Source organism: Carassius carassius, chromosome 38 (genome assembly GCF_963082965.1).
Source record: "Carassius carassius chromosome 38, fCarCar2.1, whole genome shotgun sequence".
NCBI classification, from domain to species: Eukaryota; Metazoa; Chordata; class Actinopteri; order Cypriniformes; family Cyprinidae; genus Carassius; species Carassius carassius.
Genome location: NC_081792.1, coordinates 11,934,226 through 11,960,136, shown reverse-complemented (window position 1 = coordinate 11,960,136; position 25,911 = coordinate 11,934,226). Strand labels below are relative to the sequence as shown.

The 25,911-nt window shown below is 36.3% G+C and overlaps 2 protein-coding genes across 5 annotated transcripts in view; one reads left to right on the top strand and one right to left on the bottom strand.

The window, feature by feature from the left end:
• Positions 1-1,955: 1,955 nt before the first annotated feature.
• On the bottom strand, positions 1,956-17,246 carry LOC132119013 (interleukin-6 receptor subunit beta-like). Its single transcript, XM_059528753.1, has 15 exons — positions 17,088-17,246; positions 11,551-11,677; positions 11,191-11,366; positions 10,870-11,006; positions 10,753-10,783; positions 9,498-9,638; positions 9,303-9,382; positions 9,003-9,225; positions 8,682-8,822; positions 8,484-8,585; positions 7,473-7,616; positions 7,167-7,316; positions 6,946-7,030; positions 3,295-3,364; positions 1,956-2,351 (listed from the first exon to the last, which is right to left on the bottom strand). Exons 1-15 carry the CDS (start codon positions 17,140-17,142, stop codon positions 2,001-2,003), a joined length of 2,013 nt encoding a protein of 670 aa, XP_059384736.1. The 5' UTR covers positions 17,143-17,246; the 3' UTR covers positions 1,956-2,000.
• A 7,294-nt stretch (positions 17,247-24,540) lies between these two features.
• mast3b (microtubule associated serine/threonine kinase 3b) overlaps positions 24,541-25,911 on the top strand; it is a 31,298-nt gene continuing 29,927 nt past the window's right edge. For all 4 annotated transcript variants that reach the window (XM_059529182.1, XM_059529181.1, XM_059529179.1 and 1 more), the window contains exon 1: positions 24,541-24,863. In XM_059529182.1, the coding sequence (XP_059385165.1) occupies positions 24,820-24,863 (44 nt within the window). In that variant the 5' untranslated portion in view covers positions 24,541-24,819. The remainder of the gene's footprint in view (positions 24,864-25,911) is intronic.

Genomic DNA, 25,911 nt, shown 5'->3' with positions numbered 1-25,911 from the left:
CGTCCGTCCGTCCGTCCGTTTGTCTATATATCCATCCGTCCGTCCGTCTGTCTGTCTATATATCCATCCGTCCGTCTGTCTGTCTGTCTATATATCCGTCCGTCCATCTGTCTTTCTGTCTATATATCCATCTGTCTGTCTGTCTATATATCCGTCTGTCCGTCCGTCCGTCTGTCTGTCTATATATCCATCCATCCGTCCATCTGTCTGTCTATATATCCGTCCGTCCGTCTGTCTTTCTATATATTCGTCCGTCCATCTGTCTGTCTGTCTATATATCCGTTCGTCTGTCTGTCCATATATCCGTCCATCCGTCTGTCTGTCTGTCTATATTTCCGTCCATCCATCTGTCTATATATCCGTCCGTCTGTCTCTCTATATATCCGCCTGTCCATCTGACTATATATCCGTCCGTCCATCCGTCTGTCTGTCTGTCTATATATCCGTCTGTCCTTCTGTCTATATATCAGTCCGTCTGTCTATATATCCGTCCATCCGTCTGTCTATATATCCGTCTGTCCTTCTGTCTATATATCCGTCCGTCCCTCCATCCGTTTGTCTATATATCCGTCCGTCCGTCTGTCTATTTATCTGTCTGTCTACCTATCTGTCTGTCTGTCTATCTCTTTATCTATCTATAGTTCTATTGTTCTGTCATTCTGTCTGTCATTCTAGTCTGTCTGCATGTTAGTCTGTCTGTTTACTGGCAGTGAGAAAAATGTATTATTAAAATTATAACTTGAAGTGTACCATTGGCTAAAATAGAAAAGTTGTCTTTTAGTAAATGTCATTTTTCTTAAATGTATTTAGTGATGGGTAATATCAAGTCTGTGCATAATAACAGTACACAATAACTGTAGTAAGTGCTATGTTGCTGAAAATGATGGTTACCATGGTAACTCTTTAAGAGTTCTCACTCTACTACTAATGTGAAAGCTTGATCGTATGCTATTTTAATCCATTTGTTGTGCGCAATTTTTTTATGGTTTATTTCTGTTTTTGTTAAATGTTTTATCCCACACCTGTACCTGTAAGTGCTTTTTCTTTTTTAATCCTAGATTCCAAGGAAGTGGAGATATTCATTTGAGTTTGATTCCTGTATAGACAGGTAGCAGGCAGCCACAGCGCAGAATCACAAAGGTACTTTCGTGAAGACAGAGGGCAGCAGCACTTCACTTTGGGACAGACAATGTGTAGCTACAGCAGGATGCTGTTCTAACTTAAAACATTCTGTCACCAACACCTAAAGCAAAATTTTTCTCAAAGTATCTCTCAAACATCCGGTACAGATCACACAAAAATAATTACAATAATTTAAGTTATAAAATAATATACATTTTGAATATATTAAATAATGATGTGATACAGTACAATATACAATGTATAATACAATTTTTATTGTTGCTGCTGTTTTTTTTTTCTTTCATTTTTCGGTTGGTTTGTGATGTTTGTTTATTTAAATGTTGTAAAAACCCTATAGTGTATTTTCAGAGAGATTGAATTGGTCTCCCTAGTGGACAAAACTGTAAATACATACATAGATATATATGTGTTCATGTATGTGTGTGTGTCAACTTGATCAATGTAATGCATCCTTACTTAATAACAGTTTTAATTTCTTAGGAATTTTTTTTTACTAACCTTAACATTTTGAACAGTAATGTATCTGAATGTGATGGGCACACTAACTGTAACCTAATTATTAAAAACAAAGTAGGCTACATACATAGACATAATGAGAATCCAGAGGGTGACGTCAGTGACCACAACAAAGCTTGAAAGTGAGGATGTGTTTGCAACCTCATTAAATGCTGAGAATCACATAATGTTCTCAGAACTGGGTTATTTCCAGTATTATGTCTCAGGTGCACTTTAAAGAAAAGCTTAAAAAGCTAAAGATGCATAACTAACTGCACTTGGTTGTACAGAAGACACATGCAGCAGATAGAGGAGGCTTGTTTAGGCTTGTTTATTTGTCACTACCACTCAGTTCTTGTTAACTATAGTGACGTTTTGTCACACTCCCCGACTCTTGTTTCAAAGAACAGGCCATTTCTGTATGTGGACTCTGTGTCATTGTCTTTTGAAATGCTGTCTGTCATGTGGATAGGCTCTGGCAGCTGTAGCGTCTGTCCTCTGTAACTAGGATTTGGATAGCAACGGGATTTAATAGAGCTCAAGTCAGTTACTCCACCCTCTTCATTCTCCTCGTCTTCCTCTTCAAAGACAACAAGCCCAAAGTCTTGCAGTAAAGTGCCCTGTTCAGAGGTCACTTCCTCTCTGGGTTTGCTGAGATCTCGACGTAGCAAGAGAACAAATTCATGCACCTCCTCCATCATCTGGCTCAAGTCCTGCGACACAAACATGTTCTCATTTGGAATTAGATGCACTGATGACTCATGCACAATAAGTTAAAAATATATACCCTCCGTTTATTTTGCATCAATTTCATTAGTAGTTCCAGTCTATAATTTATGTAAATTGGCTGAATTCTGTGAGATGATTTTGCAATGTAGCTTTCCTTCATTCTTTTTCTTATGGTTTCTTTTAAAGGGGTGATATGATGTTGCTAAAAAGAACATTATTTTGTGTATTTGGTGTAATACAATGGGTTTATGCGGTTTAAGGTAAAAAAAAACATAGTGTGCAGTTATTGTCTCTCCTCTATGCCCCGCCTTCTGAAAAGCATCGATTTTTACAAAGCTCATCGTTCTGAAAAGCGAGGTGTGCTCTGATTGGCCAGCTATCCAGTGCATTGTGATTGGCCAAATACCTCAAGCATGTGACGGAAATGCTACGCCCCTAAAGGGTTAGTTCACAGAAAAATTCTAATTCATCGATCTTATCACCCACCGTTGCTGTGTGAGGGACGTTTTATTACAGATGCGCACACTTTATTTCACGTCTTCTGAACTGTTGACGTGTGTTTAAACGAACTGTTTTAGGGGGGTGTTATTTTATAAAGAATATCTCTCAGGATTTGAGACTTTCGTCTTTGCACCTTTACATATCTTCTTTATGCACGAAGAGCTTGTAACACTCTAAAGAGAAAGGAAAAATTTAAATTGCATCACATGACCCCTTTGAAGTATACACTGCAAATGCGCTGATGTGACATGTTGTGGTTGCTATTTTGACCTCACCACAAATTTTTTTCTGCTAACAGAGAAGGGAGATTTCAGAATTGGGGTCATTATAATGTGCCACATAATTAGTCATGCCCTGTTAAAATATTGAGGCTGTGTTGTTGGAAATAGAGTAGGTTTCGAATCTTCAGCAGTGTGTGTTACTAACCTGATCTTCCGGACATTTGAATTCTATTGTATCTAACACAGGACTGGGTACCGCAGGTAATAGCTTCAGTCTGCAAAGCAAAGAGACAGTTAAATTAATTTTTAGAAGTTAATGCATTTACATTTATCATGATACATGTATATTTTTATTTATTTATTTTTTAATGAGATTTAAGACAAATTATACAATCCTAATTCCAAAAAAGTTTGGACACTGTATAACTTGTTAGTAATAAAGGAATGGAATAATTTACAAATCTCATAAACTTATATTTTATTCACAATAGAATATAGATAACACTTTTACACTAGGCTCGTTTGCTGCGGTCCGAGCCCGAGTGCGATTGTTCCCGGCGCCGCCCTCAGCATTGGTCTGCTTTCACACTAAATAGTTGTATCAAACCCAGGTGTGTTTGCAGTCACCTTACGTCATCGCAAACGCACACGGAAAACGCATGGAGAACACAACGTGACTGAGCATAGTTGTAATTTTTTTGTTATTTTGATGCTATTATGCACAGTATAATAATTACTTTTAGTTATTTTAATTACTTAATTTTAATTAATTTAATTTTGACTTTTAGGAGTGTGTGGAATCAACCTCGGCTCTCTCGTGTGTTGAGGAAACAATGATATCGACAGTGTTACGCATGCGCGGGATACTTTACTTCCTGAAGAAGTGCGCACCCTAGTCCTTGCACATTCACGCGAACCGCGCCACAACTCGGGAGCAACCGAACTCAGACCACCTTCTCCAGGTAGTCTCGGGTTCGGTACCCCAGTGAGCACCAGGGTCCGATGACAGCGTTCACATTAGCGATTTTTCATGCGAACCGTGCCCCGTTCCACACTAAACTGCTAGTGTGAAATTCCCCTGAGACATTTTGAAATGTCATGCCAAATATTTGCTCATTTTGGATTTCATGAGAGCTACACATTCCAAAAAAGTTGGGATAGGTAGCAATAAGAGGCCAGAAAAGTTAAATGTACATATAAGGAATAGCTGGAGGACCAATTTGCAATTTATGTCAATTGGCAACCTGATTGGGTATAAAAAAAAGCCTCTCAGAGTGGTAGTCTCTCTCAGAAGTCAAGATGGGCAGAGCATCACCAATTCCCCCAATGCCGCGGCGAAAAATAGTGGAGCATAAATGCAGCATGAGCAGTTTTTAATCTAAATTAGGTTGAATAATTTTGAAATCTGAAGAACAAACATAGTCTGAAATTAGTTTTGTAATATTATACTACATAAAACAAAGCAAGTTGACTGGAAGGAAAAAGTGTGGTAGGAAAAGGTGCACAAGCCACAATGATGACCATAGCAAAAAGCAAAAGCAGCGCTGCTCTTATAAATACTTTTTTATTATGCATTATACAGAGACAAGATAAAAAAGGGCATTTTAAATTTTTAAAATTTTTTGAATGTGAATAAAGAGTTTTTACATTTTAAGAATAAAGTCAAAATTATGAGAATAAAATCAAAATTATGACCAATATATAATATTTGTTGTAATATTTTAAGAATAGTTCAAATGACTATAAATACTAGATTAAAGTTGAATATTTTAAGAATAAAGTCATAGTATTACAAGATAAAGTTATTAAAACTATTTTTAGAATTAGGTCAAAATGATGTGATACATTTGTAGCAATACAAGATTAAAGTTGTAATATTTTAAGAATAAATTCAAATTTCAGTGTTCAATGTTCCTGTGGCTCAGAGCATTGTGTTAGCAGCGCAAAAGGTTGTGGGTTCAATTCCAAGGGAACACACATGCTGATTATAATATTATAATAGTTTACAGGTGCATCTAAAAAAAAATGAATATCATGGAAAAGGTTTTTATTTTTTGTAATTTAATTCAAAAAATCTAACTTTCTTATATTCTAGATTCATTGCACACAAACTGAAAAATTTCAAGAGTTTTTTGTTTTAATTCTGAATGTTATGATTTACAGTTTAGGAAAATTGCAAATTCAGTATCTCAATTTTTTTTTTTTTTTTCTCAAAGATCAGTCAAAAAAAAAGATTTAAAAAACAGATTTGTTCAAGATCTCAAAGGAGGGTTTAATTATGCACTAAATACTTGGTTGGGGCTCCTTTTGTATGAATTACTGCTTTAATGTGGCGTGGCATGGAGGCGATCATCCTGTGGCACTGCTGATGCATTACTGAAGCCCATGTGGCTTTGATAGTGCCTTCAGCTCCTCTGTATTGTTTGTCAGATGTTACTTATCTTCCTCTTCACAATACCGCATAGATCCTCTGTGAGGTTCAGGTCAGGTGAGTTGGCTGGCCAACCAAACACAGCACTTGGAAGTGGTTTTGGCACTGTGGGTAGGTGCTAAAGTCCTGCTGCAAAATGAAATCAGCATCTCTATAAAGCTTGTCAGCAGATGGAAGCATAAAGTTCTCCATAATCTCCTGGTAGATGGCTGCATTGACTTTGGACTTGATAAAACACAATGGACCAACACCAGCAGATGTCACGGCTCCTAATCATCTCAGACTTCAGAAACTTCAAACTGGCCTTTGGATTCTTTGCCTCTGTTGTCTTCCTCCAGACTCCAGATATTGATTTCCAAATGAAATACAAAATTTACTTTAATCTGAAAAGATGACTGTGGACCACTGAGCAACAGTCCAGGTCTTGTTCTCCTTACCCCAGGTGAAATGCTTCTAATGTTTTTTCTGGTTCAGGAGTGGCTTGGTTCTAGGAATCTGACAGCTGTAGCCCTTTTCCTGAAGACGTCTGAGTGTGGTGACTCTTGATGTGCTGACTCCGGCTTCAGTCCACTCCTTGTGAAGCTCTCCCAAGTTCTTGAATCGGCTTTTCCAGACAATCTTCCCAAGGATGTGGTCATCCCTGTTGCTTGTGCACCTTTTCCTACCACACCTTTTCCTTCCAGTCAACTTTCTATGAACACATTTTGATACAGCACTCTGTGAACAGCCAGCCCTTTCATCAATGACCTTCTGTGGCTGACACTCCTTGTGGAGGGTGTCAATGATCGTCTTCTGGACAACTGTCAAGTCAGTAGTCGTTCCCATAACTGTGGTTGCATGTTCTAAACTTGCCCAAGAGGTACCCCGTATTTATACTCAAAATTAATGAAACTAATCAAGATCGAAATGTAATATTCAAATTTTTTGAGATATTGATTTTTTTTATTTTACTAAGATGGAAGTCATAACCATCAGAATTAAAACAAAAAATCTCTTGAAATATTTCAGTTTGTGTGCAATGAATCTATAATATAATAAAGTTTTTTTTTTTTTTTTTTTTTTATTAAATTACAAAAAATAAAGACCTTTTCCATGATATTCTAATTCTTTGAGATGCACCTGTATAGCCTGAATGCACTGTAAGTCGCTTTGGATAAAAGTGTCTGCCAAATGCATAAATGTAAGTTTATGAGAATAAAGTTGTAATATTTTGAGAGTAAAGTCAAAATTACAACCAATACCAGATTAAAGATAAAAAAAATAATTCATTTTTGTTTAGTGCATGAAGGAATACATAGGGTAGTCTAACCTATGACATTGTTCTACAGATCTAGCTCTCTGCACTCTGTCAGTCAAGCTACAGCTTATGTACAATATAATATATCTTGCTCCTCAGTCAGTTGTTCTGGGTTATGGGGATCTCACCTCCTGACAGCTACGGAGCAGATTAAAGTACACAAGAGGGCAACAACACAGATGATCAGGATGGTGAGGTCCTGCCATGATAAACCTGGATGAAATGGCAGAACACATTTGCTGTTTGCAGGTATATTCTCCCATCTCATTGTATTTATTTGACAAAAAGCAAATAAATATTTCAGTTCTGCATGGTCATTTCTCCATTTGCATTGACTGTGTTTCAGTACCCATTTCTTTGGAGTGTGTTTCAAAGTTTGTCGTTGAGTTCGGCCCATTACCAGCTTCTGTCCTTCCAGCTATAGATATGGTGTAAGACGTGCCTGGGTGGAGGTCCTTGATCAGGAAGCTGGTTTTATGTGCTGGCACTTCATAGAACCCTAAAGCAAGAGGAACAGAAAGCAAGAGATGTTACTCCTCATATTTTACTCTGGTGAGTTCAGCATTGAAATGTTTGTGACATGTTTGGTTGTTTGTCAAATACGTAAAAAACGATCTTCCATAGCAAATAGTGATACTATAAACTTTTAGCTTACTCGTGTTTCCCTGTCCAGATATCCAAATGATATAATGCTGTAGAAATCCTCGCTGCTCCACCACAGGAATGGAAAACCAACTTACCACAGCTGAATCATGTGTCAAAGCAGAGATATTCACACTGGCCGGACCATTACTAGGTGCTGAAACAAATGCAAATGTTCCATTGAGAAAATGAGAGAACTACTGTACATTTGGACTATATACTGAGATCTTCATTCTTCAATAAACTACTCTAAATAGTCTAAACAAGGGATGCACAACATGATACTATATCAGTTATATTTTTAATTGGTTAATATCAGAAAGTATTGAATATTTAATAGTGTAATTTCAAGTAATTTCACATTTATTCATCATTTAACACACACTTAAAGTTAATCTTCAACCTGTGGCGCTTTTTTTAATTGTCATTTTTCCCCATCACATATTTTAGTAATCATCCTGTATTAAAATCATTGTGACAGAAACTGAAAGATTGACAGGAGAAATGCATAAAAAAATAGTTTGGGTGTCACTCGTTGCCTATTTTTTGTATGACGCCTAAACAACATCTCACAGGAACCTCAATTTTTGTGAAATCAACTTCAAATTTGAAACATAACTTAGTTAGGCTTTTTTATTTTTAGTACAGTACATTTTCTTGACGTAATTGTTTTCACTTCAGCAATAATCTGCTGATTGCCTTCTTTAGGAGAACCTAGGTCTGTATTCTAAAGTATTCATGAATTACAACCATTTCGGATAGTAAATTTTCATGTGTTCAGTGACAGTTACAATGTTACAAACATTAACAATTTAACAGCAATTAAAATCATTTTATCAAGTCCTAAATATCCATTTTTCTTACTGTACATTATAATGATTTACTTTAAGAATTTTCTGCTTTATTTGAGATTTTTGTGTTTAATTTTATACCAGACATGTTTTTAATATCAGCCAGTTATTGGCCATAATAACATGATAAAAATTAACAGAATGTTATTGGCACATCCTTAGTCTGAACTTACCTCTCTGTTTTGAGTAAAAAGGACACATAACAGCAGTTTGATAATGTTTGTTTTTTTTCATGGTGTGAAGAAAGTAATAATGACGTACAAAATTCTCCACCTCTGTAATTAAAACCAGAGACACAAGTTAGCATATGCAGCACATGCCAATATGACACATGAACTGATGTTTAAATTGGACGAATGGCTCATCATTACCATTTTTAATGTCTTTGAATGATTTTTTGGTTGATTTGTTTACTGTCTCAGGTCGGGTCTCGCCGTCTTCCAGCTTGTACCATTCTAAGCAGGTTTTCTTAGCCTTGGTGATCACATATGAGGACATGTGAGAGTCACAGTCTGAAAACGGTCAAAAATTCATTTGAGTTTCCAATTTACTGTTTCTTCTCAAGGTATTTTTCTTCGTTTTTTTCAATATGAGTAATTTTTACCAACGCTTCAAGACTCTCAGTCACCAAAATCCCCACAACTTAAACTCTAACACACATACTGTTCCTGAAAACCCACGCTAACACTTACAGCTCAGATGTTTGACAGCGGGAATGATGATCTCCTCTTGTGGTGAACTTCCAACATTGTTAGTTGAAAAAATGGAAATCCTGGCTTCTGAATAAGTTACTGATGTATTATATGTTCGATTCACAGTTAAATGGTCCATTTTCTTTTGTTTTTTTGCACAAGGCCAAACTGAGAGGGTCAGATTGTACTTCACTCCCCCAACAGACTCATTATCAGGTGGGGCCTAAAAAACATGACATTTAAGCATCATTCAAAACAAATTGTATGAATCTTGGTGTGCTCTGTTCCTTTTATACTTACGTCCCAGGAGAGAGTAATATATCTGGTACCATTTGTCATCTTATTTACTACCCAGTGTATTACAGGTGTGTGCCTGATTTCTGTAGAGAAGTGTTACATCTGTTAACCAAATATTTTCAGATGCTTTTACTTATTAAAAGTTGTTTTGCATGGCGCAGTTGCAGCATTCTTTGAAAGATACAGCTGAAATCGAACCTGAGGGAACATCCACCACTGGGCTCCAGTCACTCCAGAGAGCATGCAGTGAGTCGTTACATAGATCTAAATGTGGTTTGGCCTGCCGCCTCATTTGGATCTGGTAGCTTTTCCTGTACTGTAGATGTAGCGTGTATAAATCTAGAAACATATAAACATATCTCCATCAGTTTTATATATTTTAAAAAAGGATGGACACAACATTTTTTAAATATGTGACTGCAAAACCTGTTTTCTCAAACTTTCATTTTGGAGTTTTGAATTGAAAAGAATTGAAATACACCAATCAGACTTAATCTTCCCAACCTGGCAACCATGCGCACATGCTCTCTCTGCATAATGAAAAATAATACTGTCCCTGTAATCATAATTTGAGTGTTAAGGAACAAAAGTTGTTTGAACTGCAGTGAAATGTACTGTATGTAGGTACATTTTTGCAGTTTTGCAGTCACACATTTCCAGTGATCCTAGATAGCAACTTTCAAATTTTTATATAATTTAAATGGGTCTTGGCCATTACATTTTTTATTTCAGTTTTTGCCACAAAGAAATAATAAATTATTATAAATAATTTAGTTTTTCATAGTTTTCCACCCTCTCTACACCCTCTTTGGTGCTGTGCCTTTAAGAATTGATACCATCGTTGCATATGTAATGACTAGCAGTGCTTTCCTGCATATTTGCTGTCAAGTCAAATGATCAGAAACTGTATAAGAATAATGGAAAAAATCCTTTACTGGAAGGACATACATAGCTGTAGGTTCAACACAAAACCAGATTTGATAAACCTTTCCCACATTTGACCCATTATCTTTAGTTTTATGGGCTGGAGTGTACAGTGTTGACATACTATTCTGTATCCCATGATACTCTCAAATTGACAATCCCTTTGAATTTGCAGAAAATCTCTTTTTTTGACTGATTTTTTTTATTATTTTAAACTGTTTTACTTATAATAGAAACCAACTTAAGCAGATGCCAAAAGTTAATAATTATAGTTACTAAAGTAACATTTTGTAAAATTACAGAATGTTCTCATAGTACATTGAATTATTTTATTTAAAAAGATAATTTTACCCCTTTAAACCATTGTTATTTATATTATCTATAATGCTTTATGAATTATGTCAAAATAGTCATTAACTTATATATATATATATAAACCAAGGACAGATCACTCTTAAGACTGTGCAATATTCAGACTACCTTATTTCTGCACATATATAATTTGTATTAACAGAATGAGGACACGAACCTTCAGTGCTGTCCTTCGTTTCAAATGTTGCCTACAATTAGAAAACACATCATATTAGTAAAATAACAGATTCATTTCAGGAATTGAAAAATACTAGATTATTCTGAAACGTCTTACATTCTGCCATTCAGAGCCACTCTCCCTCCATCTGATCTCATATTTAGCACCTTTGTTATCCTTCGGTTTGTCCACTGTGAGATTCAGGATTCCAGCTAACCTTTTCATTCGGAGAATCTGAGGTTTACTGTATTTGACTGTTGACAACATGAGTATACATTAGTAAAATACTATGCTGATATGTGAAAAAAAAACATGATTATAATTACATGATACATTTGTAACTCTATAATTATTACATATCAAGAATATTTTAACAAATGCACACATTTATGATCTCAACCATCTGTATTGGCTCTCATTAATGTAATATAAACTTACCCAAGCATTCCAGGATGACTGAGATTTTGCTAGAATTACAGGTGAGGTTGCCGACTTGTGTCTGTAACCATAAGTCTGTCTTTCTTTTGATGAATACTAGTTCCTCCAAGGGAATGTATTTCTGTTCTTGTTCGCCACAGTTTATATGTCTAGAAATTTTTTTATTTTCACTGTCCCTGTGAAAGGTATATTTGTGATGAGTGACATGCATTATCAAGCCTCAGGTATGTTAAACCCAAGCTAGTTTTTTTACGCTAGGTCAAACAAACAGCCTTTCATAGGTTTACAGTTTTTTGTAACTATGAAGACAGCATGATTTGTTTGTGTTACTTTCATGCTGAATGTGTTGGTTGAACTCACCATACATAAAGAGTGTGTGTTTGACTCTTCTCATGGTTTCCCTTATCCCATTCACAAATGAAGTCCTCTTCTGGCCTAGTTGATCTTTTGTAACAGTGGGGAGGACTTGTAGACACACATCCTGCCGCTTTAAGAGAATTTAAATGATGTAAAAAAAAAAAAAAATCACCTGATCCCACCAAGAGATATACAGGTGCATCTCAATAATTTAGAATGTTATGGAAAAGTTCATTTATTTCAGTAGTTCAACTCAAATTGTGAAACTCGTGTATTAAATAAATTCAATGCACTCAGACTGAAGCAGTTTAAGCAGTTTTTGTTCTTTTAATTGTGATGATTTTGACTCACATTTAACAAAAATCCACCAATTCACCATCTCAACAAATTAAAATACTTCATAACACCAATAAAAAAAAATAAATAAAAACTTTTTTAGTTAACTGTTGGCCTTCTGGAAAGTATGTTCATTTACTGTAGATGTACTCAATACTTGGTAGGGGCTCCTTTTGCTTTAATTACTGCCTCAATTCGGTGTGGCATGGAGGTGATCAGTTTGTGACACTGCTGAGGTGGTCTGGAAGCCCAGGTTTCTTTGACAGTAGCCTTCAGCTCATCTGCTTTTTTTGGTCTCTCATTTCTGAATTTCCTCTTGACAATAGCCCATAGATTATCCTCTGGGGTTCAGATCTTGTGAATTTGCTGGCCAGTCAAGCACACCAACACCATGGTCATTTAACCAACTTTTGGTGCTTTGGCAGTGTGGGCAGGTGCCAAATCCTGCTGCAAAATGAAATGAGCATCTTCAAAAAGCTGATCAGCAGAAGGAAGCATGAAGTGCTCCAAGATGTCTTGGTAAACTGGTGCAGTGACTTTGGTTTTCAAAAAACACAATGGACCAACACCAGCAGATGACATTGCACCCTAAATCATCACAGACTGTGGAAACTTAACACTGGACTTCAAACAACTTGGGCTATGAGCTTCTCCACCCTTCCTTCAGACTCTAGGACCTTGGTTTCCAAATGAAATACAAAACTTGCTCTCATCTGAAAAGAGGACTTTGGACCACTGGGCAGCAGTCCAGGTCTTCTCCTCCTTAGCCCAGGTAAGACGCCTCTGGCGTTGTCTGTGGTTCAGCAAATTCCTTGACTGTGTCTGTGTGTGGTGGCTCTTGATGCCTTGACCCCAGCTTCAGTCCATTCCTTGTGAAGGTCACTCAAATTCTTGAATCGATTTTGCTTGACAATCCTCATAAGGCTGTTGTTTTCTCGGTTGGTTGTGCATCTTTTTATTCAACTCTTTGTCCTTCCACTCAACTTTCTGTTAAAACCTCTTAGCCTGCATCCCGATGCCCTCGTCCTAAAAGCCTCTCCACTCGCACGTGTCAGTGTTTATGAATAGATTAAATGAAACAGGAAAAATTTAATCTTGCCAAACTATGTATCATTATAAAGATCTAAGCCTCAAACATCGACGACAGATCGCTGTTTTTCAAAGGAAAGCTTAAAAAGACTGTATTTGCTACATTTGTGTAAGCAGTACACATCAAAACATCAGCAATGGAAACGCTGTACCAGATCCGTCGTAATAAGGAGTCATAAACACATCCACAGCTGTAAATCCCGGTTTAGTTAGAAAGGTAAGGGTCCACTGAACGACATCTCATGAAGCACGTTTAGTCCAACGAAGCAATAACGTTGTAATATGGATCATAATTCCTTTGTTTACGTTCCAGTTCTTCAGCGACAGAATTGTTTGTGTCCGTTATGGAATAACTCATGGTCAGAAACTGCGTCTTGTTAGTAAAAAAACGGCATGGTTTTGCAGCGTACTGTGTCACAAACAGAATGAGGCGATCTATGAAGGTAAATCAGTAGCAAAACTCGAGAGGTTGAAGATCTGATTTTGAGAACTTGTCATATTAATATTTGTATTTGTAAGTTAAAATTTACACTCACAGCTCTGATGTGAAAAGCTGAATCTTTCAATTTGCACACACAGACAATAATCAAAACACCCGTGTTTTGAATTGGAAGTTGTAGATTAATAGATATAAATGTGTAGAATGACATTCACACAAAGAAAATGACATACACACATGTTTACGACATATTTACTTTTGCACTTTACTTCAGTTTTGCTGCACAACGTCAAGTCGGCACTTACAACCTCTCAGATCTGGAAGTACAAGTTCAAATCCTAGCGCTCTGACTTTTGCTACTCTTTTTGCGGTATTCTTGTTGCAAAACTCACTTGTGCACTTGTATATGCAGATGTGAGAGAGCAGAGCTGGGGGCGGGGCTTTGGTGCGAATGAAGACATTTTATTGGTCGATGCCCGACCAATGAACAACGCCAATTGTTTTCACTGAATATCCTTAGCTTTGACAGGATTTTAAGACACTGCATTCATTTTGCCATTGAATTCTTCATTCTTCAACCTCTCGAGTTTTGCTACTGATTTACCTTCATACGATCCACCGGAAAAAAGAATGAATGAAAGATAGGCGAAAGACAGTATATTTGAATTTGGCGCTCCCTCGTGACGCACCTGTCAGCTGATGGAGGCGGAACTTATAGCGATCGCCTTTTTCTTTGTTTGTTTTATTTTTCAACAGTTTTTATATATGTGAGAGTGTGTTTTATGTTGAATGTGAATTTATCTGCATGATTACCATCTGTTTGAGTGCAAATCAGCCAAAATCAGCCCAAATCAGCTCGCTATTACTGTATGATCACGGCTATCAAAGTGAACGCGTCTATATGAATAGAGAGAGTGGATTATTGACTTTGTGTTATTACCATCTGTATAAGTGGCCATCAGCACATCAGCACTTATTTGCATCGTAATTCATTGTAAATATTGCATTTCTAGCAATCTCAGGATGTTCTGTAATTGGCAAACAATGTTAAATTTTTTTTTATTTTTCTTATTACTCTTATTTTTCTTAAATTATTCTTGTATTTTTCTAGTGCTCAAATAAATCACTTATATGATGTCTAAGTTTCTGTCTAGTGTTTTATGATGAAAAAAACTATGCAGTGGTATGTTTAATTTATTTATTTAATTAATTTTATTATTCTTAATACTATTGGGAAATATATTTTCTTATATTTGGGGAGTGGGGGGTGTAGACATAGTCTCATAAAAATATTTGCCGGAGTCTCATTTTTCATGATATCTTATTCAGATTTGAAATAGAAACTCATGAGACATGTGGCTTTCAACCCATTACTTTTCTAGATTGCTCCAGGACTAATTTCATGTATTTTTATATAAAAAAAAAAAATATTTAAGTGTGGTAAAAAAAAAAACATTCAAGGCACTTCAGTGTCTATAACTTTTAATATTTTTGAGCATTATCAAATCTGGTTGATATACAAAAGTAAAGCCCAAAGGGTCTTCTTTCCAAAGACACCAAAATTATGTTTGTAACACACTGAAGTAGGAAACTGTTACAATTATAAGTTAGGTAGAGCACTTTCAGCTTTGTGAGTCCCATAATGGGGGGTGCTGGCTAACAGTAATATGCTTGGATACAGCACTCTGTGAACAGTCAGCTTCTTTGGCAATGAATGTTTGTGCCTTAGCCTCCTTGTGAAGGGTGTCAATGATTGTCTTCTGGACAACTGTCAGATCAACAGTCTTCCCCATGATTGTGTAGCCTAGTGAACCAAACTGAGAGACCATTTGAAGGCTCAGGAAACCTTTGGAGGTGTTTTGAGTTGATTAGCTGATTGACATGTCACCATATTCTAATTTGTTGAAATATTGAATTGGTGGGTTTTTGTTAAATGTGAACCAAAATCATCACAATTAAAAGAACCAAAGACTTAGATTGCTTCAGTCAGTGTGCATTGAATTTATTTAATACACGATTTTCACATTTTGAATTGAATTACTGAAACTTTTCCACAGCATTCTAATTTATTGAGATGCACCTGTAAATGCTAAAGAGTATGTTTACACACAAAACAAGACATTTATATGTCTTGGTAACAGGAGCTTCCAGAAAAAGTACACACACACACACTGCAGTTCTAATGTTTGGGATCGGTAAGACTTGAAATGTTTTTAAAGAAGTCTTTTATGTTCATCGATGCTGCATTTATTTGATCAAAAATACAGAAAAGAAACCAGAATCTTGCTAAATGTTATTACAATATAAAATAATGGTTTCTATTTTAATATCCTATACAATTTAATTTATTTCTGTGATGCAAAGCTGAATTTCCATCAGGCATTACTCCAGCATAAAGTGATATGCTGATTTATTATTAGAATTATCAATGTATCAGCCATTGTGCTGCCAAATATTTATTTTGAAACTGCAATACTTTTTTCAGGATTCTTAGATGAATAAAAAGTTAAAAAGAACAGCTTTTATTCAAAATATTGATCTTTTCTCACAATATAAATCTTGGCTATCACTTCTTAACAATTTAACACACCCTTGCTGAATAAAATTTTAATTTCTTTCAAAAAAAGAATGAATTAAAATGTACTGACCCCAAACTTTTGAGCGGTAGTGTATATTGTTAGAAAAGATTTTGGATTTAAATTAATACTCTTCTTTTTAACTTTTTATTCATCAAAGAATCCTGAAAAATGTATCACAGGTTCCAAAAAAATATTAAGCAGCACAACAGTTTCCAGCACTGATAATGAATCAGCATATTAAAATGATTTCTGAAGGATCATGTGACACTGAAGACTGGAGCAATGATGCTGAAAATACAGCTTTGATCACAGGATTAAACTATTTTTTTTATGTATATTAAAATAGAAAATATTTTTTTTTTACATCATAATAATATTTCACAATATTAAGTTTTTTTCCCCTGTATTTTTGATCAAACAAATGCAGCCTTGATGAGCATAAGAAACTCCTGTAAAAAAAAAAATGTTTTAATAATAATATACATGATGATAATAATAATAATAATAATAATAGTGTGTGTTTGTTTGTAAGAATACAATTACATTTAAATGTAATACTATGGATAAATAAAAATGAAAAATATACTAGTGGTCAAATAATAATAACAATATAATAATAATAATAATAATAATAATAATAACAAATAATATGAACCATTAATAATAATAATAAGCACCAGATCAGCATATTATAATGATTTCTGAAAATAAAGTGAATATCAAATAAATGCAGGCTTAGTAAACATAAGAGACTCCTTCCAAAAACATTAAAACACTCCAAACTTTCGACCAATAGTGTGCAACGATTTGAAGTTAGCTTTACATTTCAATAAGTATGTGACTTTTTAAAAGCAAAAAAGCCTTTCCTTTCATTTGTGTTTGCATCCTGTGGTTTCAAAGGTGTTTAATGGTGGTTTAGTCAAATGGCGTCTGATACAATCTACACACCATCAGACACAAGAGCACGATCTCAGTCTTCTGTAATTGATTTTGTTATTTCCGTAAAAGTCTATCAATCTAATCTCAGTATCATCTTGCTCTGCGGTGTGGCATATCTGCCATCAGCCATGAGAGATGAAAGTCAATGACATACATACCTTCAGTCAGACTGACAGAAACAACCAGCACCAGCACAGCTGCTCTCATCCTCATCGCTTCTAGTGTCCAGAGAGCTCCTCAATCAAAAGACATGACCGGTACACGGGCACTTCAAGACAACCGGAGAAGCCAGAGTTTGTAGCTTCATCTAGACTTCAGTACGCTGAAGGAGTTTAGTCTGTACGCACTAGTCCTGGGTGTTTCTGGGGCAGAAATTAGGTACTATCTACTGCAACACCACAAACCACAACACGAGCACGGCAGGGGAAGCTCTTCTCACTTCATGAGAAAAAAACATGTTCGCTTACCTGCTACACCCTTAAATAAACATGAGTCTGCTCTCCAACAAAATCAGCTTTAACCTGACCTGGACGGCTTTCAGTAAAGAAGTAATCAGGATCTGACCCCAGAAACTGACTTCATTTGTACTGTACGTCCTCTTTGTGTATGCAAGCGTCTCCCTCTTCCTAAACACACAAACCCTTCGAAACTAATTGAAATGCTTCTAACCCTATAAATACTTTACAGTTGACTTGACAAAAGCAATGGCAGTGTTTGTTGTGTGCCTGTTCTCTGAAATCTCAGCTTGGGTTATTTATAGTGAACTAAAGCTGAAAAAAAAAATGCATTACTTGATAAAAAAAAACAAAAAACTATTTTCATTTGAATTGAGTTTAACTTGAAGTGCTAAAATAACAAGAACTAAAACTGTGTGTTTTACCATATTGGTTTTTTAGTCGATTATGCAGGCTTCTGTCAAATTATTAGAGCGATTTGGTTTCACTTCTAATAGGTGTGTTTGTGGGAGAAGTGAATAGGAAGACTTCAATTGAACCACACTTTGTGGCTACTCTTACAGTGTATTAACTGCTTCTCCAAGTAGCTGTGGAGCTGAGCAGTAAAGGTCCATCGAGTGTTCATCTGAGAGGAGAGCTTTCCAGCTTCACTTAAGCTTCCTCAGATCTTATGCAAAATTAGAATGAAAGTAGATCACAAAAAATTTTTTGCTTTTATGTCTTGTTTACGATGACTGCACCTTTGTAAGAAAAAAAATGGAAAGGTCAGTGGAAAGGTTTTCTAGAAATGATGACATTAATTTCCTCTGACGTTGACTCTTTTTCAAATGTTAAAATATAAATACTAATCAAAATTATATATAAATGTAATTCACTTGTAAAATGTTCCCATGTTTAAAAAATATATATATAAAAAAATGATTAAAACGTTTACAATTTGTTCCTGGCTACTACAGGAACTAAGGTTCCCATTCATGCACTGCTATCAGTTTTATTCTTATTCTGACTGAGAGAAAAATAATTCAAGTCGTTAAATGAATTCCAGTTCAAATTTAGGGTAATTAAATTTTTGGTCGTTACATATTACATTTTTTTCTACATTTTCATTCATTTGTTTCATGCTTTGTTTGCAGTATTTATGGCAGAGAGTAACGTTAGTCATAACTGATTTCACATAAAAATTCTAAATGCAGAAATTATTATTAAATCTAACACATGCGTCACAGAGATTCTGTTATGTTTTTTTAAACTAAAACAAAATCTTAATTACCTTCCTGTGTTTGCACGCATAAAGAACATTGCTGAAAATGCATAACTTGAATAAATAACTCGGGATTTATTTTATCTAAAAAAAAAGATGAATAAGATGCCGATATATTATATTTTTCATAATTTTAGGAAAAATAATATGCGTCTGATTTTCAGCCAAAATCGATTTTTGTCGCCATCTCGTGGTCAGAATTTGCATTGACAGTATTTCTACCTCGGTAACCCCACAAAAAGTATAAAAGATAGATAGATAGATAGACAGACAGACAGACAGACAGACAGACAGACAGACAGACAGATAGATAGATAGATAGATAGATAGATAGATAGATAGATAGATAGATAGACAGACAGACAGACAGACAGACAGACAGACAGACAGATATTTTGAGCCAGTGAAAAATAAATAACTTGCCTTAAACAATATTTTCTATGTCTATGAAAATTATGTTATAAAACTTGGCACAAAGTGTATTTTTCTTGTTGAAGAAAGTAAATTAATTTAAATTCTATTTTTGACCCAAACAAAAAAATATATTGATTTAATCAAAACTTCTACTTTATTATTATTTTTTTTATTACAAAACATTGGCAGTACTGAATTGTAGGTGCTAACTCACCTTTTCTGAGGTTGAGCATTACCTGCTGAATAAAATATAAAGTGCTTTTCAAACACTTATAGGTGCAGGTCCAGGTGCAGGGCATAAATCAGTCTGAAAACAATGGACATAGAAGGCCTGAGTTCGGTCGGTATATCCATTACAAAGTTTTCTTCCCAGATGATTCCCACTCTAGATGTGGACTTGCTTGATCAACGCTGAGGATTCTTACTGGCATCTGTCTTGTGATCTGCATCAAGTCAAGTCAAGTCTGCTTTATTTTCAATTCTTCCACATGTACAGTACATACATACAGAGAATCACTCTCAGACCCCCAGTGCATACAGATAACACTAACAGTAGAGCTTAAAAATCTAGATCAAATATAAAATATAAGACACAACTATACAATAAGGGCATGTAAAAAAGGCATAAAATAAAAATAAAAATAAAGTTAAATAAAGCAGCGCAAGGGACATGGCAGATAGTGCAAACCAGTGAAGTGAACAAACAGTGCAGATAAAAAGATTTTAGTGCAACCAATATGTATTTTTACTGGCATTTCATATTTGTGCTGAGAGCCCAAAACTTTCTCATTTCAGCAAAAGATTCGTCAAAATTCTATTATTATTAAAAACATGTTTATGAATGCATAAATATGCATAGGCATGCATAAAAATCTGTGGTCATGCTGCAATTAATCAGATCTTATTGTTGCTGTATTGCACCACCAATATATTTTATTTTTAATAAAAAAAAATAAAAAAACAGAAGTGGTTGTGACACAGTTTGGCATTCTGTATTCGCTGAGTTCACTTCTGTTTACCACCGATTTATAATCTGCAAAAAAGAGATGGAGAAGAGAAGGTAGGTCCTCATCACCATGGTAACTGAGAGACCTCAGCTCTCTCTTATTTTGCAGTGTTCAAGTCCTCAACACAAAGACAAAGAGAACAGAAAGGAAAGCCCAAAATGTTTATGTTGATGGAAATATCAAAGCCAGGTGTATATTATTCAGTCAGAACATTCTGAAAACTCTTACTTCTATTACATATTTGTCAGATTATTTCATCTACAGACCATTTTAAGTGTTGAGTTAGTTCATTGCATTGATGTAAGTATTTGTAATCAGGAAGCAATACAGTACTACTACTTCTGGTGTGTGCAAAATGCACGTCTGCATGTCTGCTTTTGCAACCAGAAAATGCAATCAGCTGATTGGTCAAAGGCTGCATTGACCATGAAAAGTGTAATCATTAATAACATGCCAAGGCACTGAGATAAAATGTCTCATAGATATTGAAATAACATGCCCCGGCACTGTAGGGACGGTTTCCAAGTGGATTATTTTGAGGGTTTCTGGTGCTGTTTGTGTTTCCACCTGTGAACAAATGGCAGAGTTGATGCACATTGTTGAAGTAAGTTATGGCAAGCAAATTTAACATTTATTTCCTAAATGAACTAGAACCTATTGCTATGTTACTAGTGCCTATAAATTTAATTACTAGTAATGAACCACACTGTCAGGATCCCGGGCTAAGTCTTGTCTTTTTTGGCCCTGTTCCAAATGGCACACTTCATGAGTTTGTTGCATTCAAGTGCTTTGTTGTCAGAAAGAACAGAAATTATGTTAAAGCCAAAAGGTATAAGATATTTAGTCAACCTCCAACAGGTTTTGAATAAAATGTGAATGTAAACATTCACACCATTGTCTAGATATTCAGCTGGCAGACGATTCCTAAATTTCGGTCAAATGAATGCAATTTTCACTGTGTTCAATTACATACAATATGCATAAAATGGTTATTTATATATGTAAATATACATGACTGTAATGGCAAGAGAAAACAATGTAGATGTTGTGGTGAAAAGAAATGAAATTTTACAGTACAGCTATGTTTCACTCCTCATGTTTATGGCCCGCCCAACTCAGAAACTCATGCTCCCTTCATGCCATGTTGTAATTACCATAATTCTGAGATGACAACACGTGACATTTTACACAGAGCTGATTTATGTGTTTCTATGGCAACACAATCAACGCCAAAGCCTTCACATGATCCAGAACTCATAATTACAACGTGTGGCTCCGAATGTTCTGAAAGCTATGACTTGGACCATGTAACAACTGCACCACCTGACAGCCACCAGGTTCATTTAGGCACTACAAAGACAATACATCCAACAGATGAGCTACTGTAGCTCAAATTGCTCAATCAGATAATGCTGGTTCTGATGGAAAGGTGTCAGAATACACAGTGCATTGCAGTTTATGTGCATGGCGCTGCATAGCCGTAGACCAGTCAGGGTTCCCATGCTGACCCCTGTTCACAGCCAAAAGTGCCAACAGTGGGCATGTGAGCATCAGAACTGGACCATGGAGCAATGGAAAAAGGTGGCCTGGTCTGAAGAATCACATTTTCTTTTACATCACGTGGATGGCCGGGTGCATGTGCATCACTTAACTGGGGAACACATGGCACCAGATGCACAAAGAAGGCAAGTGGTGGAGACAGTGTGATGCTTTGGGAAATGTTCTGCTGGGAAACCTTGGGTCCTGCCTTCCATGTGTATGTTACTTTGACATGTACCACCTACCTAAGCATTGTTTCAGACCATCAACATTCTTTTCTTGGAAACAGTATTCCCTGGTGACTGTGGCCTCTTTCAGCAGGATAATGCGCCCTGCCACAAACCAAAAATGGTTCAGGAATGGCTTGAGGAGCACAACATCCAGTTTGAGGTGTTGACTCTGCCTCCAAATTCCCCAGATCTCAATCCAATCGAGTATCTGTGGGATGTGCTTTGGTTTGTGATTTGTGCCCAGACCAGTATTTATTACCAGTCATCATGCTATTTCAAGTTCGATGGTTGATTCCTCAGTGGAACTCGTTACTCAGGGATTGTTAAATGAAGAGTTGTTGTCCTCTCATCGCTCTCATGTGGATGGTTTATCGTCACTTGAGATCTTGGTCTTGTCATTGTTCATTCCAGCACTGATTGGCGTTAATAATTTTTTTGGGGGGGGGGGGGGGGGGGGGGATTATTTCATTTGCTTTAATAAATGTTTGGAATATGGCTGTTCATCTGCTTTTGGGTCTTTCATTTTTTTTCAGCTCATGACTCTAACTGTATCTTCAATTCCAACTATAGTAATAGTTCATTAGTGTACGGTCCGTGCACTCGGTCCAAGGAAAGTATCCTTTCCAAAAGTATCCTTTGGTCTTTTCAGCCTAAAATTAGGGGCGGTCACTTTAAGAGATGATGAACGCATCCAATATAATACACATCCCATTTTTTCCCTCAACTGTTTACTTTCACTTAAGAAATAACTGACAGTTTTTTCGAGCATAATTTCCAAGGTGGATATTTTGACATATTTTGTATGTATTTGTCGGCACAAGAGCAAAAATAAGCAAATTCGGTGTTCAAGTGTTTTGAGACGCCTTTCTCTGCGTGAGCCCTGAACACCAGAACACCGCGGTGCTGAATTGGGCTCTTTCATATCTTTTTGTTTGTTGAAACTGCGATTTGTATTTGTTCGTTCAGTTGCAGGAGGGACATCGAGGAGAACTTCACAGAAGAGAGCTCGGTTAGTGTCGCTGTCCGTGATATGCGACTCACTCTCTTGCGCATCAAACACAGCACGCGAGTAACCAGCTACTCTGTTCAGCTTTTCCGCGTCTTGTGTTTAGATGCTTTAATGTTTAAATCGACAAGTGGTAAGGCTTAAAAATACGTGAAAAAGATAAGCTTTCGTGACGATGCGCAGCAGTGGCCCGTCAACTGTCCTGAGCATCTTTTTAGGCTGGCCTCAGCCAGTCGGTTATATAAAATATCAAGGTGAAAGTCATCATAGCTTGCTTAGTATAGACCCAGCTCCCAACCCAACTTTGAGAATTAACGGCGATATTTTTTTTATTGCCCGATAAGAGTCTCCCGTTAACGCAGCACGTTAACGCCGATAACGGCCCACCACTAATCAAGACATAAAATAAAACCCAGGCCTGGTCCTCTCTCGTCCTTCACTGTCGTCGCTCCTCTTTTGTATCCTTCCATCTCCTCCGTGGGACTCAAGACCGGTGAGTGTCGCAGGTGTCGTTCATTTCCAATCACTCCACCGGCCTCACTCCGTTCCCACGGCTCTCGGCCCCGCCCCACTCGTCACAAGAATATATAAATATATAAAGTGTATAAAGTATATTATGTATTATTATGTAAAGTATATTATAGACTTTAATATAATATAATATTGTATTGTGTTATAGTTATTATATCCAAGTTGTCTGTCTGGAACGCATCATTAGGTTAACATCAATAAACGATAGTGTACTACAATTAAGAGCCATTCTATAACGTGACATTTCAGCACTTAATAAACGGATAGCGACTCTATGTGCACAGCTACGTGCAACTGTGTTAAGTACATTGTTGGGAAACGCACGTGAAACAATAATGAACGATTGCAAAATTACTCGTAGAAAACGTTCTTAAGCTCTAAGATCAATTGTTATCGGGAAACCCGGCCCAGGTAAAGTAGCCCGTGTTACACTATGTTTTACAAATATCACTACATATTTTTGCATGTATCTGCTGATGGACACATGCTGCTCTTTCACAGGAACATGCACAGGAACTCATGTCGCTCCTTTTGCAAAGTGCATTCCTAACGACTACTTATTGGCATGCACGTGTCCTACTCATTTCAAAGTCCACACTCCAAGGGGATAAGGATGAACACTTCCATTTTTCCTGGGAACCGTTCGGTACCGTTACTAGTACGGCACACCCCTATTACAGAGTGTGGTTCTAGCGGCTAGGAGGCTGCTCAGGTAGCAGCGGCAGTAGAATTAGTCCAGTGAAGAGGTGTTCCACCATAACCTTGCTGTAAGGTTAAACTGATATTTTAAGGTTAAAAACTTACATACAGCCGCTTTAATTGCACAAATTATTTACAAATTTATTTCCATTAATAATGGGACAGTGACTAGTATAGTTTATAGGAATAAGACTAATTGAAAAGAACAACAGTAGAATAAGTATAGTAGAACAAAAACATAAAAAATATATAATGAATAAATGTCAACGCGGCTTGCCACACAAACAGCTCATTGGTCAAAAACTGCTTCTTATGCCATGCAAATTGTAATTACATGCTAGGTTATCAATGTAAAATGTCACATGAATATTGAAATGACAGTTTCCAGTGGTCTCTCGGGTTGTTTCCCTTATTTTCTCTTTTCTTTGGGTGTTTGTTTTTTTCCACCTGAGTGTTGAAACACCTCCTCTTTGCAATCATGGGAGATGTGACCGCACCATTCAATCTCAATCATCTCTCACTCGCTCTGCCTACCCGAGTCACTTTCGCTGAGAGAGATCTCTTTAACTAAAAGTGTTCCTTGAGAATGTGTCTATTTTAAGGAAGTCTCTGCACCAGACATCTCGCGCTGTCGTTTGGCAGATGTTAAACGACGATGTGTAAACAGTGGGCACTTTGTGTTGTCTCGCGCGAGATCTGAATCAAGCTGCTTATTTTCACCTGATCGCGCTTCACGGGCTTCTTAGAGATGAAGAGGAGAGACAAGCTGAAAATCCCCTCCCTCACTTTGGAGTAAGCGTACATATTTTTTCATTTCTCAAATGTTGTTATTGAATGATTTTCTCGCGACGGGGGAAACCCCCCGGAACTGATGAGTGAGTTTGTTGAGTCGAGCCGGCGGCGAAATTGTACAAAATATTCCCTTCGTTTACTGATTTCCCTTAATTCCCGTGTGTTTAAGGGTTGGTATTTGTGTTAACTAAAGCGCTAACAGTAAGCAGTGAAGTGTCGGGAGCGCGTTCTCATTCACAGTGTTTGGTGTACGGAAGAAAATGCTGTATACGGGACACACACACCGTTCAACGTTAAGCGATAAATCTGTAACAATAAGGATTAAAATACTTGATTATGGAGTAAATTTATCATTTTGTGACGTGAAACAAGTTTTGTATTTGTTTCATGCGCATTACCCAACCAGTTAGGTTCTTAAACCTTAAAACCCAAATTTATGTAATTTCTTTAAATGTCATATATGATATATGGCTTCTTCTGTTTCAGCTTACACTGTAGAAAATTATGGACATTTTAATGTTAAAATAATGCTACAGTAAAACTGTTAACTGTATAATCTTTGCAAAATAAACATTAATATATTTAAGAGCCTTCACATGTAATTTTACTGCACAAATTACTGAAAAAGTGTTTTTGACGTAAAAAGTATGAATTGCCTTATTATATTTAAACAAAAACACTTTTGCAGTAAACTATTGTTAAAATAAAGTTTAAGTAAAAATGTGTCGCCTTGTAATTTATGGTGAAAAAAGAAAAACAGTAAAAGTTCTCATAAAAGCTTTTTTCTTTTTCTTACACATTTCCTAGTTTGTTACCTTTTATGTTGTTTAGTTAAAGGATTAGTTCACTTCTAGAATATAAATTCCCTGATAATTTACTCACACCCATGTCATCCGTGATGTTCACTTCTTTCTTTCCTCAGCTCAGTCGGAGAGAAATTGCAGTTTTTGATGAAAACATTCTAGGATTTTTCTTCATATAATGGACTTTAAATTGGGACCAACGGGTTGAAGGTCCAAATTGCAGTTTCAGTACAGCTTCAAAAGGC